A 17,005-nucleotide genomic window follows, 5' to 3' on the forward strand; every position below is an offset into this window, starting at 1 on the left:
GTCTTCTGGATCATCAGAAGAGACGTTGAAGTCCATGCTGAAATCTCTGACTGATTGAGAGTTTTCTGCCTCTTCGTCAGAGATTTGTATGGCCTGGTCGGCTGTAGAAGATGTGCAATTCTTGTACTTTTTGGGGGCGGGTTTGTTGAACGATGAATTGTTTTGTGTGGTACCATTATTGCAAGAAGCGAGCTCTGGAGGTCTTTCCGCATTGGAATTTTCGTCGGTCTGACGTCCTTCCTTGCCACGCTTCTGCGAGTTTGATCGTTGAGAAGATCGGGATCGTGATCTGCGGTTAGATGTTATCAGGTTACTAGTGATGTTGCTGGTCGAGGTTTTTTCAATTGAAACAAATTCCTTTTTGGATTCTTTCGTCGTTGGTGTACTCTGTTTTTTCGAGGCAGTTATGATTTTAGGGGTTGAAGTATGTGTATTGGTGGCGTTTAGGACGGCCTCCAACTCAGCAATCCGCGCATCCTTCTCGGCTATTTGTTTGAATTTTGCTTTCATTGCCGTTATGAGGGCATCCATTTTCTTATCGCGTTTCGTAGCTTCCTGTTGGAGGAGTTTAATTTGTTGGTCCTTCTTCATAGTTTCGGAAAGTAATCGTTCAAATTTAGTGTTGAGTTCTGCAAAGCGAGCATCGTTGCTTTCAGTGACTACGGCAGCAGTGGTCTTAGTTCGGTGGGACGAGTCGTACATTCTTCTAGCGGCTGGGTAGCCATTACCCTGGTCTACCATGAGGTGCTGAATTTCGAACTCTTTCATGTAAACTGGACATTTCCTGCTACTTACCTCGTGTGAGTTGCTTGAGCAGTGTTTACAGTAGGGATTAGCTTTGCATGGGGTCTCTGGAGTAATTGGGTGATTACCACAGCATATGCCACATACTGGGATTTCGGTAGGACAACGCTTCCGAGGGTGACCGTAATCATAGCAACCGTAGCACAACATTGGTGTTGGATAGTATGGCCGGGTTCGAACTCTGATCCAACCAAAATTGATGGTTTGCGGTACCACGGTTCCACTAATAGTCAGTGGGTGTAGGTACTACCATATCGCTGTCTTTTTTGGTGATTCTTCGGACGTCTTTAACTCTTTGATCTTGTAGCTCTTTTTTTATCTCTTCCGTATTATAGCTAGTGGTTTCCGGGCAGTTGACGACACATCTACATTGGTTCAGTGTGGGGTCGTCGTTTATTGACGTAGGACTACGTCAAACCGGAAGATATAGGGGTGAAATGGAAATCTAAGCACTGAACAAGTAGGAAAAAATGCAAGATTTGGAACGCTTATAACTCGAGCATTTCTCAATAGATCGCAAAGGTTTTTGCATCAATTGATAGGAAATATATCTACGCATCTATCATAACGAATAACATTTCGTTTTTCTTGAGATAAATAATTGAATAATTGTGAAATATCAACCATTGTCAAAATGCACTATGTGCCCATTTTTGATTGGTCCATTTTGTGCTCCTCAAATCGTACCGACCAAAACGGGCAACCAGAGCAGCAGCGAAATATAATGAAGCACGATTGGAAAGGAAAAAGAAAAAAATGAACGAAACATTGGTCGCAGTCTCACACATGCGTAATTCTCGAGCCAGCCAGTCAGCTTAAAAATCCCCGCTCCGCTGCCGTAACGATCATTCTCATTCAAACCGTACACCACATCGGTTCTCATCACAACACATCAACAAACCAACCCAAGCAGCCATGTCTGGACATGGTAAAGAAGGAAAAGTGAAGGGAAAGGCAAAATCCCGCTCGAACCGTGTTGATCTGGAGTTCCCCGCAAGGGTAGCTAGGCCGAGCGCGTTAGTACCAGTGCACCAGTCCACCTAGCCGTCGTTATATAGTTTCGGCCGCCGAAGTGATCGAGTTAGCTGGCAAAGCTGCTCGCGACGATAAGAAAACCCGCATTCGGAACAGAACACATTCGGTTCGGTGGACATCAAGACAACAGGCAGTTGCAGCGAGTAGCGAGTACCAAACGCAATCGAAAAACGACAGCAGGTAGCAGAAGAAAAAAGTTTGTTCTTTATACAAACTGCTTTGTTGGCAAATCCAGAACAAGGCGTCATCAAGGGCGTTCGAAATGGTTTTTTTCAAAACCACGAGTACTAAGTTTTCTAAATTGGAACCATTCCATAAAACAAGGCGCTTTTCAGGGCCATTAAACCTTCCAAAAAAGAGTTTAGGAAATACAGTTCAATGCTTTCTAAAACATTATGCAAAATAATAATAAAACACAAATTGATTTTTTCATCATTTGTTTGCCAGGATCTGATGAGTATGTGAATTTGGCAGTTGTTCTGAGCTTATTGATAGTTGGGGACTTTCCTGATTATTCAATTTTCACCCATTCTTAAATTGTTTCCAGATTGAAAGTACAGTAATTTACAATTAGTTCGACATTTAGCTAATTGGACGGACATGTTGTAACTAAACGTTGGGTTACAATGCAAAATTTGGTGGGAAGGCCAACCGTCTGTTTGGACCTCAGCAACATTGTAAATACATTTTGTAAAATATTTGTTTGTGCTGTCTTGTCATTTGAGAAATTTACAGTTCATGTCCACATCTTGTGTTTGACTTAATGTTATTTCTCATATGACAATAAAAAAAAGTAGTATTGGGAGTCTGTGATTAACTGTCGTAGAAAAGATGACGTATGAGTCCAATTATTGCAATAAACCAAATAAACAGTTAATCGCAGACCCCCAGGTTGGTGTTTCACAATAGATTATTTTTTTGTTAGTTAGTTTTATTGTATTTATTTATTTAGTAGTAGGGAAGAAAGATATTTATTTATTTATTTACTTATTTATTTAGTTATCTATTTATTTATTTATTTATTTATTTATTCATCTATTTATTCAATTATTTATTTATTTACTTATTTATTTATTTATACATTCAAAGTTTATTTACAATAGCGTGTTTGATTTATTCAGTTCATTGTTTATTTATTTATTTATATGCGGAAAGCAAGTGCTAGGTTTAATTGTCCAGGTATAGCATGCTACCTTGAATGTTTAGAAGATAGTCGTGACACCAACCGAAACCAATATATTTAAGTAGTGTGTGTTTGTCGGAGTAACCATCGTGGGCCTCGTCATCGCAGCGGAAGAGGGACAGGGCGCCTGCATTGGAAACAGGACCTAATGGAAAATTACCAGGGTACCTGAATAGGGTCAAGAGCTTCGATTGTTTAAAGGAATAAAAAAAAGAGGAGAAAAAAGAAGACAGAAAGGATTGAGATGAGTCAAATCGATAAGAATGGGGAAGTCTTCGCGAAGATCTGGGAGTGCACGGTCGCAAGTGATATCACTGCGAATTATTTTAAAAAGTAAAATCCCGCAACCTAAAAGGGATAATTATCCGTGCATGTGAGCTAGCGACGCAAATTTGCTAGGCTCTTGAGAAGTGTTTTCGGAACCGGAAAAGAGTGGATTTTCCCGAGTTATTCGGTGCGAACCAATCCTCAGCCGATTCGACCCTCTGATCGATCAGTGTCGCCGGCCACAGCGATATACGGCCGTGCCACGTGAGAAGTTTGTTCCCGTCGTGTGATTGTTATCCTGTCCAGCCGTCTCGTTCCCGCCATCGCCTGTTCCAGCCCTCGAAGGTAACCCGAAAGTGCACCAACGCAGCGATCGGCCGCAACGTAACCGGTGAGCTCGAGCCATAAAACCAAAAATTTATAATAAAAAAATACATGTACAGAGAAAGAGATTTATTTATTAAGTGTTCATTGTGTGGCCATCCAAACTGCGGTTTTCTTCGTTTTTCTGTTAGATTTTGTAGTGTAAATCTTGTTTTCCGCCATCCGATAAAAGTGACTCTGTAACGTGCTTTTCCACCAAATAGTCCGTCATTTTGTGTCCACCATTGTTATGTGTCCAAGTTCCCCCAGAGATTCCGCAGCAAACGACCCAAGCTGCGTCGAAAGAACCAGCTAAATCAAGTAGAAAACTATCAATGTAATGCGACTTATTTAGTTGGACATTTTTGTAAACATAGAGATCCAAATTATGACCCCACATTGAAAGTAGACACTGTACCACTGTCATCGCAAATGTTCAATTACAGGTTAAAATCGCCTCCAATGCGACACTGAGTGGCGCGTCGGTACGTCGCATTGAATGTAATTTATAGTACAACATAACACAAAGCTGGATGGGAAGAAATTTTCCAACTGTGAAAGCTGTGGCGAGTGGCAACAAATCGCTAAACAGGAAGGTTTAACCGAACAAGATGGGGATATCGAGTGATAACAAAGCAATAAACTCTTTAGATTGAAGATAATTTTGTGATCCTGAAAAGGACCCTTTTTAGCCTGCATGTGAATCCAACGAGCGAACAAATCGTAATGAATGTATTTTTTTGCCATCGCTCCCTTTTAACGCTCATTCGTTCGTCTCGTTGGACTCGCCCCTCTGGCTGAGTCTGCCGATTTGTCTCTACGCTGTGAGTGTGTACCGCTAGAGTATAAAACACGCGGACCCCAAAAACAATATCTTATTTTCTTTCAAACCGTAAACCCGTGTGGTTGTACGGCATCGGCATCGTGGGCGTAACAAAGGAGGACAAGTTAAGGGAAAGGCAAAGTCTCACTCGAACCGTGCAGGTCTCCAGTTCCCTGTTGATCGCATTCACTGATTGCTCCGCAAGGGTAACTAGGCCGAACGGATTGGTGCCGGAGCACCAGTATACCTAACAGCGATTATAGAGTTTCGGCCGTCGGAGTGCTCGAGTTGGCTTGCAAAGCTGCTCACGACAATTAGAAAATCCGCATCAAGAACAGAGCAGGTTCGGTTCGGCGCTCATCAAGGCAACAATTAGTTTCAGTGAGTGGCAAAGTGTTTCTCCGGCACGTCGCATTAAATGTAATTTACTGAACAACATGTCACAAGCTGGATGGGAAGAAATTTTCCAACTGTGAAAGCTGTGGCGAGTGGCAAACGCAATAGCTAAACAGGAAGGTTTAACCGAACAAGATGGGAATATCGAGTGATAACAAAAACACAACACCAAAGGTTCTTTTCAGAACCATCAACATATTCATAAAGAGTAAACAGTAAACTAATCCATTTTTCAGGTAGATAGGTAGGTATTCACATAGGAGAAGAAAATAAAACAATATATTTAAAATATATATTTAACAAAAGCTGTCCCCTTTGTATAGTCCTACGTCACTCCGGTTATGTCCCCGACATTACCCACCCGTCTTTTTTTTATTTCCGTTCCATCAATAAGTTTGGTCATTGTTTTGATGGTATCGATAAGCTTTTGATTCCGCATTTTTATGATGTAGGAAGCCCCTCTATTTTCGGGCCTCGCGTCAACAATTTTGGTGCGCAAGAATGTCTCTACTGATTTGCGTATCTCGAAATGTCTTTTAGGGAGTGCTTTTGACACACTCTCCAGTCGCAGTATTTGCATTTCACCGTAATCGCAATTGGAATCACCATATTCGGGAAAGGTACGTCCCGTATATGACCCTTCAAATTTGTTTGTTGGGCCGGGATCCCCAGGATCCTCATGAGGATTGAGGGGGGGAAAACCCCCCGTTGCCATGTTGCACGGCTACCGTTGGGTTTTGTTTGTCTGCCGAAACTCGATATAAAAGAGTAAAATACCCGCGAAAAAATGTCCGATTATAATTCGAAAGACTTCACTTTTTATTCTCTTAATTCTTTCGCAGTTCTAAATTCAAATTTATATCAGCTAGTTGAACTGATGAAAACGCACCTTAAAGGTGCGTGTCAACTGAACTGGCAACACGGGTTTGGATCAGATGTATGAATAGTAAATATAAACAAGAGTTATGGCGTATGTTCACTGTGTTTTCTTTCACCCACCGACAATATATTCGGGATAAAATCACTATCCCACGCGTGACAACAGTTTATTTACCGGTTAGGAGATGTAGTTCCAATCCGGTAATACCTTCCCGGTAAGTTTTTAACGAAATAACACGGAAGCACCTGATATTAACCGGAGTAAATCGCACCGATAGAGAACGCGTATTGTCGCAACGAATGCATCCAAGACGAGTGCGCAAGCAATTGTCATGTATGTATATCACCTCCACTTTTGCCTGTAGGCGCATCACCCAAAATATGGGATATGTGATGCTGTATATACGCTAGTTATGTGATTTAATGTTTGCTGTGTAGATGATGAGTCGCGGGTAGACAATCTGAAAAGATAAATAAATACCTTTTTTAAAAATCAGATAATAAATGAAGCTCCAAACGCGCCCGCTTCTGCCGGTGTGTGGAATGATGAAAGCAACTGCGAAATTTATTATATAATATTTGATTGGCGGTAGAATCACAAGGGGAGAGGTTTACGATTCAATGTCTAGCTTGTATTCAAATTATATTCCGCTGTTTCTCTGGTTGCTCCATTTGGTCCGAACCTTGGTCATGCGGAGTCAATGAAGTATTTTTTCAAGATTATCTTGGAACTTTTGCAGGACCATTTTAATAGCAATACGTTGTTCCAGTTCAACCGAAAAGTCGTACAAGAGGACTACGTCCATCACCAGCACGTTGCTCAGATTGTTTTGCCGCTATATTCAAAACCACGCGGATTTCATTCGGGAAGATCCTAATCCATGGAGTGACGACAACATCGCAGAATCTGAGTGTGAAATTCCGAAATTTTTTAAAAGCATTGCGAAACCCTACCCACCGGTCCGGGGAAAAGTAAAAACACCAAAATGTTGTGCCAAATATCAAAGGTAGTTTTTCTTTTTGTATGATACAATCCTGATTGATACATTAAGAATATTCTTTAAGAATGTGGCGGCAGAAAGCTCGGTTGGAAGTCGAAATTCATTCAGCTGAGCAAGCAGTTCGAAGTTCCATACCGCCTCACTAAAGTGTTCAATGAAGACCAAATTCAGATGGCACGATAGATGAAGTATGTTCATTTAAATATTATTCATTGCTCCTGATTTTTGTTTGACTTTTGTATGAACTGGAATGGAATAAATATTGTAATATTGTAAATATTGTAAAATAATTGTAACTTATAACGTTCGAAAACACACAAAAAATAATAAACTTTGGTAGAAAGTTGAATTATAATTAATTCCTAATTCTAAACGCTAGCATTCATCGATGTAAAAAGGTAGTTCGTTCATTTTTATTAATCTCGATTTATTTTACCTTTGATAACAATACTTCATCTGTGTAGTGGATCATTATGAGGAAAGTAATATCGTTTTTCCCCTCCTGATTATTGGATCTTTTTTGACATTGCTATTGGATTCTTTTAGAATCATTTTTCTAAAATTTGGACAACCAATTTGATTCTATCCGCATTTGAGGCACTTGAGCATTTGAGGAGCACGAATTGGACCAATCAAAACGTGGCACTTAGCGCGTTTGGACAATGCTTGACATTCCAAAATTATTCAAAATTTCTCAAGAAAAATGAGATGCTATTCATTGTGATGCGTAGAAATAATTCGTATCAATTAATACAAATTTATTTGCGATCTATTAAGAAATGCTCGAGTTGTAAGCATTCCAAGTCTTCCATTTTTTCCTACATGTTCAGTACATGTATTTTCATCAGTGTTTGCCAAATGTTCCATTCACTGAAAAAATCGCTTTCGTTCGTTCAAATATGATCATACACAAATCGTTTCCCCCAGCGGCATTCTTTTGTTGTTATGTGCTGCAAATCAAGACATAAAGGGAACGAGACAGCTCTGCATCGGTTCGCACTTCATGATACACCGACACGCAAGCCAAACCATCATATACGCTTTCGGTGCAGAAAGTTAATTTTCTTCTTTGCCTCTAACATATGCATATCGACCTCTCCATGCATCATAAAACAGCAGGATCGTACGGACTACGCAAAGCGAATGATTCATATTCAGCCAATATAGCAGATCCTGATTTTTAAGTCTCAGAGAGTGCAAACTATATGATTATTTAGCTCGATAGAGGCTAAGGGAAGGGTAGACGGATAATATTTTCCATTTTTAACGCCGCTGTCCCTTGAAATATGTAAATTCATATAGACCGCATAGTTCTACTAGCAACACCGCTCTCTTTTTCCATTGGTTGCTCTCCGCAAAGGTGACCGAATGATGACGTAATTTTTCTTGTATCATTTATTGCTTTGCACTTGTCTGTACAGTGGGTTTCGCTATAGTAGAGCGGGCCGATATATGCGGTTCAAACCTGTATGCATGTTTCGGAAAGGGTTTGTGATGTTTGATACAACTCGAATATGCAAACAACAGTCTTCGTTCCTCTCTTGGTTTAATCATTTAGTGTAACACAAGTGATTACTGTCATTCATTATTCTCATATTTGGTTATATGTTCGTGAGAGGTTACTTGCATGACACATTGTGTATCATTCGATATTGATCGAAAAAACACTGATTTTCATTTTACACCCCATATAATCATGTTAGACGTAGTCATACGTCAAATTAACACTATTGATTATGATTGATTGTTTGAACTAGACTTTCCGAGATCTCGTACAGCACGCAAAAGAGACAGTCCCAGCAAACATTAAATCGTATAATTTTGCACGTGCCAAGTCTTACAAGAAATCCGCATAAATCATAATCGCATATAATATCAATCCAAGTATGTATCGTGTATATTTGGAATAGCATAAAATATAAAAACTCGATTTTATATACCATTATCAAATTAAGTCGCAATTCGGTATAATAAACATCAATTTTATGATGTACATTGTCGTGAAATATATTTAATCCGCATCATATGCGTATATAGGAAGTATCCCGTGTCGGGCACAGGTACAGATCATTGAAGACAGCAACATCACAATTACGAAAACACTTGTAATACTAACCTCGAGCCAACCGCGAGTAATCGGTTACATATTACTAACATAGTTATAAGGCAAACATTGTCGAAATATTGACCTCCCGGCCCCGTCAGGTTGACGCCATATGAGCCTTAATAAAAATATATATTTTGGATAAAAAAAAAATGCGTATATTACGCTGATGCAGTTTGTGTGTCGTATAAGCGTATAATTTAAATCGATTCAATACTGTAGTAAATCGTGTTGCATGCCGAAGAAAATCATGAAACAGTAAATCATATTAGATCCTAATAAAAAACATATTACATCATTTTGAAATGTCAATGAAATGCTGATGCACTCGAAAGTTTTAACTGCTGTTGAATTAAAAAAAATGAAAATAATTCAGACGACCGGAGTTCGAATCCACATCGCAGCAGTTTTCACCAAACATCAGTCTATGCCATTTCAAACATCCATATTCCACTCCCAACACAAGTCAATCAAACAATTATTATTTCCACAAACATAAATCTATATATAAAAAAATGGAGTGATGTCTGTCTGTCTGTCTGATTCTTATAGACTCGGAAACTACTGAACCGATCGACATGAAAATTGGTATGTAGGGGTTTTTGGGGCCGGGGAAGGTTTTCGTGATATTTTGAGACCCCTCCCCCCTCTCTAAGGGGGGGCTGCCATACAAATGAAACACAAATTTCTGCATTACTCGAGAATTAATCAAGCAAATGAAACCAAATTTGGCATGTGGAGGTTTTAGGATGCAATAAATGTTTCTATGGTGATAAGATACTCCTTCCCCCTCTCTTAGAGGGGGCTGCCATACAAATGAAACACAATTTTTTGCATTACTTGGAAATTAATCAATCAAACGAAACCAAAGTTGGCATGTGAAAGTTTTAGGGTGCAATAAATGTTTCTATGATGGTTAGACAGTCCTTCCCCCACTCAAAGGGGGGGGGGGGCTGCCATACAAATGAAACACAAATTTCTGCATTACTCGAGAATTAATCAAGCAAATGAAACCAAATTTGGCATGTGGAGGTTTTAGGATGCAATAAATGTTTATATGGTGTTAAGATACTCCTTCCCCCTCTCTTAGAGGGGGCTGCCGTACAAATGAAACACAAATTTTTGCATTACCCGAGAATTAATCAAGCAAATTAAACCAAATTAGGCATATGGAAACTTTAGGGTGCAGTGAATGTTTCTATGGTGGTTAGATATCCCTCCTCCCTCTCTTAGGGGTGGCTGCCATACAAATAAAACACAAATTTCTGCATTACTCGAGAATTAATCAAGTAAATGGGCGGGACGAAGTTTGCCGGGTTAGCTAGTACTCATATAAAAATGGCGATTCGTGATGCTATAATAAACATTTCACGAAAATATTTTGCGCCATTTGTTTTTTTTCTATGTCTGTAATAAAGCGTATATAAGTATGGCAAAAGTCGTATTTGGTGCATCGCTGTACATCGCTCATGTTGAGGTGCAACAAGGTATTCTTGAGCGCATCTCAATATTTTACGAAAGAGAAGAGATGGAATCGAACCCAGGCTCGTGTGATAGAGCCCGGTCTCATCGCTTGCACGTGAAGAGGTTGTGAGAAGGAGAAAATCAATACTCGTCTCTCGAAATTCAGACGCGCATACAGGAAGTCTGAACACATCTCAATATTTTACGAAAGAAAAGAGAAAGAGCCAATCCCAAGCCCGTGTGCTAAAGCTCGATCTCATCGCTTGCACATGGAAGGGTTGTGAGGAAGAGAAAATCGATACTCGTCTCTCGAATTGATCAGTTTCAAGCACTGGCTCAAACACCATCAGCATGAACAATTATTGTTAGTAAATAATTATTTGTCGGAATTTCGTCAAAAATATCTTAGCACAATAGAAAATCAAACTATGGTTTTGAAATTATGATTTAATTTGAGCCGAGATTCATTCTTCTCGACCGTTCGTTCACTCTTTTTGGTGAACTAGTTCTTTTAAACAGTTCATGAACGGTTTGCCCATCTCTACCTTATTGCTCGGTCGTACTTTTGTTACAGTACTCCTGCGTGTGTGTTTACTTTGTGGCATTGTTTCAATGGTTTCAATCAATTCAATGGACTTCAGAGGCGAATGAACTCTATGAGTTTAAAGCCTCTATAATTCAACAACGAACGAACGTATTCAATGGAGAATAAGAAAACATTTATAAAAAATGGTGAAAACTGAGAGTTGTGCATTATGTTTTGCAAATAAATCGAAAGGGTTTCTGGATATATTCTGTGTGGAAAATCAATCAATGAATATTTACTCAATTATTTCTAAACATTTGTGGTTTGACGTAAGCGATACGTATTTTTTTAAAAGTCGTTCTAATTTATTTTTGTTTCAGTTGAAGCCTTCCGACCAGTGTTATGTATGTGCCGAATGCTGGAAAAATGTTTACGATTTCCATTTGTTTTATTGTAAATTAGAAAAAATACATTTGGTTAAAAATGAATCCAATTCTAAGTCTATTCAACAAATTGAACAACCGGGTGGAGAACCATTATGTATTTATTATGTATCCATAAATGATATTTGCTAATCCTCGCTTTTTCTAGTCGACGATGGTCCTGATTACAACGACGATGATGATGATAATAATGACACCGATGTGAAATATGCTACCGTAAAGAAAACAGAAATGGCCAAAACCGGCAAACGTCTAGGAAGACCACCGAGAAACACAACCACCAAAAAAGATTCGGAAACAAAAATCAATGCATCTGAATATAGCCAATGTTCGAAGGATGGCGAGGAAAAACATGAAACGAAAAAAAGGAGAAGATTTAAGAAGGAATCTAGTGATGAAAGTTCAGAATCAGATACAGTCTCCAACTGTGGTGACCAGAGAAAAAGTTCTGGAAAACGTACAAGGGATGAGAGATTGTTCTCATATATTTCGGAATTTATTTGCCATATTTGCCCGGAACGAGTGGAGTTCGAACGGTTTCATCATGCAAACCAGCACTATCATGAAGTTCACCAAGAACCGGCGTATTTGAAATGCACGAAATGTGATCGAAAATGTTTCTCTTCGGGGGGATTTATCAATCATATGGAGACTCATGATGACCCGGAAAAGAATAAGTAATAAAAAAAAGAATAATAGTTATCAACCGTGATCTTATGGTGATATTATCATTCACAGGTGTCCCATTTGTGGCAAAGTCACAGACCAGAGAATAACACTCAAAAAGCACATGAGAGCACATAGTCTCCAGATGGAGGAAACATTACCTTTTTCCTGCAGCCAATGTCCGCGTCGGTTTGGTTTGGAAAAGGCCAGAGATAAGCACGAACGGCTACACGAAAGAAAGTTTGTAGTGAAACGAGAGAAAGGGCGCGATGAAGTGCTGATAACTTTTTACAAGAAAATTTCGTGCGACATTTGTGATGAGGAGAAAAACGATCACATTACATACGACAACTTTTGGGATCTCAAAAATCATATGAACTCCGAGCACAATAAGACACCCTATCTGAAGTGCCCAATTTGCTTCAAGAAAAATATCTGTCGGCAACAGCTGATAGTTCATATCGACGTGCACGAGAATCCGGACAAATACAGGTGCCACTTTATATTTATTTGAATCCTGAATAAGTTTTTTTTGCTTTATTTAAAAAAAGTCACATAGTACTTTCCATCGTTAGTTATAACATCTCCAGTCCCTTCTATTGGGTTGCCCGAAAGATAATTGCCGATTTCAATAATTCAGCGGCAAATCCGATTAGCCTTATCAATCAATTTTCATTTGATTCCTATAACGATCCTGTAGGACTTTTCAATACAGAGATATTGTTGTTTGAATGAAATTTTTTCCCTTCGTCTTTGATGATTTATTGTTCAATAAATAACGATCGCATCGCAAATCGAAAGGCAGTTTTGAAAACTCTAACAAATTCTGTACAATGACAATTCGTTACATTGACAAAAAAAGAAATTATTTAAAAAATTTGCATCAATTTCGAAAAAGTTTTCAAAACTGCCTTTTGATTTGCGATGCGATCATTATTTATTGAACAATTGATCATCAAAGACGAGAGGGAATTTTTCCATTCAAACAAAACTATCTCTGTATTAATACGAACTGCACCAAGGTCCGACTGAGCTTTAGCGAGCATCGGACGGCAGACGTTTGCCTGGTGCATTTTTGTTTTGAAATACAGAAATCAATCAATAACTGAACCAGGAAAGTCCAGTTATCAACATTCGCTTTCTAGTTGGACCGGCATGTGAAACTTCAAATCAAAACGAGGAGAACTTCAATGAATTGTGATTGGTGTTGATCTTGAAATAGAATAAACAAAAGATCCTTTGTTTTGCATTGAATGCGATATATATGTAGGTAAAGGAATTATGAAATTGATTCGTAAAACTCAAAATATGCGGAAAAAGTGATGTTTAATAATATTGATTTTAAGATTTTAAGATTTGATTTTTTTTTTCTAATTTACAACCCGATATCAGTATATTATTTTTCTGTAATTTAAGCTTGCTTCAGAATGAGCGAAATTTTCACTTGCGAAATTCGTCATTGCAAAATGTTTTCGCTAAAGTCTATCACATTGACTACGAAATCGTGCGAGTCTGTCAAACTATCGCCCTTACAACGAAGCAAGTTGTACGAAATTGGTGAAACAAATTCATATTACTCACAAATGTATGTAGGTTCAATTATATCTCGAACTCGATAAATTCAATATTAGAAATTCCAGTAGACTATAAATATAAATTCGGAAGATTATTTATTATCCTGCAGCAAGCTTGAATGTTGAATATGAATATGAATATGAATGAATATATCTTTTTTGCGTTGTTCCAACTTTCTGAAGTGGGCAGAGGCTACTGTCAAAACAACGCAAATTCGTATTTTTTCACAGCAAAAGCTTGGGAGGTTCTATCTTTTTCCGTTCTTTCGCAAGAGGTCCCGCGCTTCTTTCTGATTGGTTGGCGAAAAAAGTTCGTAAAAATTCGCTTGAATTTGTCTTCATTGTGAAGGGTTGGAAAACAAGCTTTAATCAATGTTTTTGTCACGCGAAAACAATTTCAATTTTTATAACACCTTTTATAACATGCATTCGGTCCAAACAATCGGCGAGTATTTGGATCGAATGTTTATTGTTTCCAAAAACGCTTGTAATTTGGATGACGATGCGAGTATTGAAATTGCTGCTGTAGCAATTATACTGATATCGGGTTATAAATTAGAAATGCTTGAAATCAATATTATTAAACATCACTTTCTTCCGCATATTTTGAATTTTACGAATCAATTTCATAGATCCTTTATCTACAACTTGTCATCAAATCAATCTGTCAAAGATAGATTCGGATGAATTAGCTAGCAGTGTATCGAATGCCATCGAGTGTCGCATCGAACGAATGACAAAAATCCTCTGACTCGTGCCAAAAAAACCCTCAACGAACGGATTGCCTATATTCCACGGCGATATGGCTCTATAAAATATGCAGACACAATGAACCATGTGTCGATTAGTTGTACCGGGAGTCTTCCTTATATCATGAAATAGAATACATAAAATACTGTTTTTCTCACTAGCTATCTTATTTGTTCTGATAAATTATATTTGGTTATACTCGTAAAACTATAACTACTCGAAAAAATGGCAACCAAGTGCTATTAGTTACGCTTAATGCTTGTTTTAGAATGAGCGAATTTTTAAGGTGAGAAATTGGTTCTTGCGGAATGTTTTCGCTCAATTCATTCACATTGAATTACGAAATCATGCAAATCTGTCAAACTATCGTCCTTACAACGAAAACAAGTTGTACGAGACTAGTGAAACACATTTATATTGCTTACAAATGTGAGTTCAAGTATATCTCGAACTCGATACAATTCAGTATTAGAGAATTCAGTAGAATATAAATCGAAATTCGGAATCAGGTTGGATGTCCAGAATTTTTCCTTTTTCTCAAGGATGTTTTTATCCCTGGCTTGTCCAGCAGAAAATATCGTTCCCTATTACTCTCTTTCAAAATAGGCATAAGTCACATATTGCTGCTATGCAAGGAAAAAATATACTCCTGTTTTGTCTTCCACAAAATTCATTTTAGACGGCGCCAGTGGTTGTATGGTTAGCGTAACAGCCTCACAATCCGATCGGCCTGGGTTCAATCCCAGCTGGCGTCGTTGGGATTTTCTGAGGCGAAAAATCTCTGGTTACGTCTTCCTTCGGAGCGGAAGTAAAAGAAGTTGGCCCGGCTCATGAGTTGTTGAGTCTGATAGGTAGGAACAGGTGGAGTCGCCTCCCTGATGTCGGTGATTGGCACTAAAGTGGCGGAAATAGGCCGACGAAAAATAAGCGAAGATAAAAAAAAAAATAAAAAAAAATTCATTTTATTTCATTTTCATTTTATTCATTCATTATGCTTGTAGAGTAACCCTTATAAATATTCTACAATCGGATATATTGTTGTTCACACCACATTCTTTTGAAAACAATCTAGGTGTATGTTGACCATTTTCAACACTCTTTTTGCTTTTAACAGAAAACATTATCAAATCTACTATTTAAAATGATTCATTATTATAACAATTTATTAGAATTAGGAACATCAATTAACGGAATTAGGAAAATGATGTTTTTGTCGGTTGGAATTAGGACCAAAAGGTGTAAAATGTTTTCCATCATTATTGGTGGTATGAATACAGCAACGCTCTCATCCGTATGTTTATCAGTAGTGGAACAAATACCAAGCAAGTAGTACATTTAAGAACATTATTGTAAGATATGTATGACCAGCAGTTAGGAACACTGTTACCGACAAGCTATCGTACTCACAGCACAGAAGAAAAGTGAAAAAGGTCAAGGAATTGCCAGCATAGAAAATCATGAGCATAGAAATCATAACCTAAAATTAAAAATGAAGTGCTCCGCGCGATTCTTCAGCTGTGATTTCAATTGCAAATCGTCAAGAAAGCTTCCGGATGGGTATCCAACCATCGCTTGCCAAAGGAAACTATTCAACGTAATCAAAGAATAAAATATATGACTCCAAACCAGGGGTTAGACATCAATTGAATATAGGCTACCCAAAATCAAAATCAATACGGCGTCATTTGTTTACCAACATATCATTTGCGAGGATTGAAATCGTTGAAATCACGGAGATAGTAAAAAAAAAGAAAAATGCGCTGCTTTATTTCTAACTGCATGAGCGATTTTCATATTTCGGTTTCACATGGAGGTGTTCACATTTAACATGGAGTTTAAAGTTAGCCACTATTCGACTATATAATCGGACCGAGTTGTAAACAATAATAATTAACAGAACCAAAATGTCAGTGAACCGCAGCAATATTGGGTACACTGGAAATATGAGGGATTTGACGTTTTAGTCATACCTCTGTTCCAAACATCAAACAATACGTGAGCCCCCTAAACGCGAGCCCTGCTTTATGCTGCCTACGCTCAATTTGCATTGGATGGGATAGGGTTGCCAGAGCCCCGAAATAGGCTTTCAGCCAAGGCGCCTAGAAGTATATCCTTAGGTGGGCCAACTTGCTAGAACCACCATCTTGAAAGTCTACTGTGTTCTGTTCGTAAACAAACCACAATACGCTAATGCCGAAGCTCGCTCCTGATCAGTCTGTCTCTTTCGCGCTTCAAGCAAATAATTCCCCTTCTGCTTTCTTCCGTACTGTTTTCATATACCGCTCCCCTAACCAACTTAGTGACGAAACGACCTCACCTTGGGATATACTTCTAGGCGCCTTGCTTTCAGCCATTCAATTATAAAGGCAGGTTTAGAGCTCTCGTGAACGTGAACGTGAACTGGTGGTGAAAAAGTACGATTATTTCACGGTGAACAACATTGCGAACAAACATCTCAGAAAATAATGGTGAATCGAATGTTGTTGTTCATGTTCACGTTCACATTGAATGCTCGCCAGCAAACGTGAAGTAAATAAACATCGAGCTTCAATGGAGTAATTCGGATAAAATATGAAGTTACGAATCAATCCGAAGCAACGAAGTTTTTCAACCCGTGCAGAGATCCGATGGAATGAAATTGCATCTATATCGAGATTTTCATTGAAAACTTGAAAGTTGCTAAACATATCCTTTTACAGTTCACGGCGAAATAATTTTCAGAATGCC

General features: G+C 38.4%; 1 protein-coding gene and 1 long non-coding RNA gene across 7 annotated transcripts in view; both read left to right on the top strand.

Annotated features, from left to right (window-relative positions):
• Positions 1-5,825: 5,825 nt before the first annotated feature.
• LOC129775338 (zinc finger protein 227-like) overlaps positions 5,826-17,005 on the top strand; it is a 43,977-nt gene continuing 32,797 nt past the window's right edge. For 3 of the 6 annotated variants that reach the window (XR_008742933.1, XM_055779993.1, XM_055779991.1), the window contains exons 1-4: positions 10,916-11,174; positions 11,226-11,385; positions 11,437-11,965; positions 12,027-12,446. Coding sequence is in view for 5 of the 6 variants with exons in the window: in XM_055779993.1 (XP_055635968.1) it covers positions 11,049-11,174; positions 11,226-11,385; positions 11,437-11,965; positions 12,027-12,446 (1,235 nt within the window). In the remaining variant the exon portion in view is untranslated. Of the gene's footprint in view, positions 5,966-6,028; positions 6,085-10,915; positions 11,175-11,225; positions 11,386-11,436; positions 11,966-12,026; positions 12,447-17,005 lie in introns of those variants that run through there. The other 3 variants (XM_055779992.1, XM_055779994.1, XM_055779995.1) reach the window with 3 other exon arrangements.
• LOC129775340 (uncharacterized) lies at positions 6,189-7,061 on the top strand. Its single transcript, XR_008742935.1, has 3 exons — positions 6,189-6,456; positions 6,521-6,757; positions 6,816-7,061. It is a non-coding gene; the product is annotated as an uncharacterized LOC129775340 (long non-coding RNA).

Source organism: Toxorhynchites rutilus, chromosome 3 (genome assembly GCF_029784135.1).
Source record: "Toxorhynchites rutilus septentrionalis strain SRP chromosome 3, ASM2978413v1, whole genome shotgun sequence".
Lineage (NCBI taxonomy): Eukaryota > Metazoa > Arthropoda > Insecta > Diptera > Culicidae > Toxorhynchites > Toxorhynchites rutilus.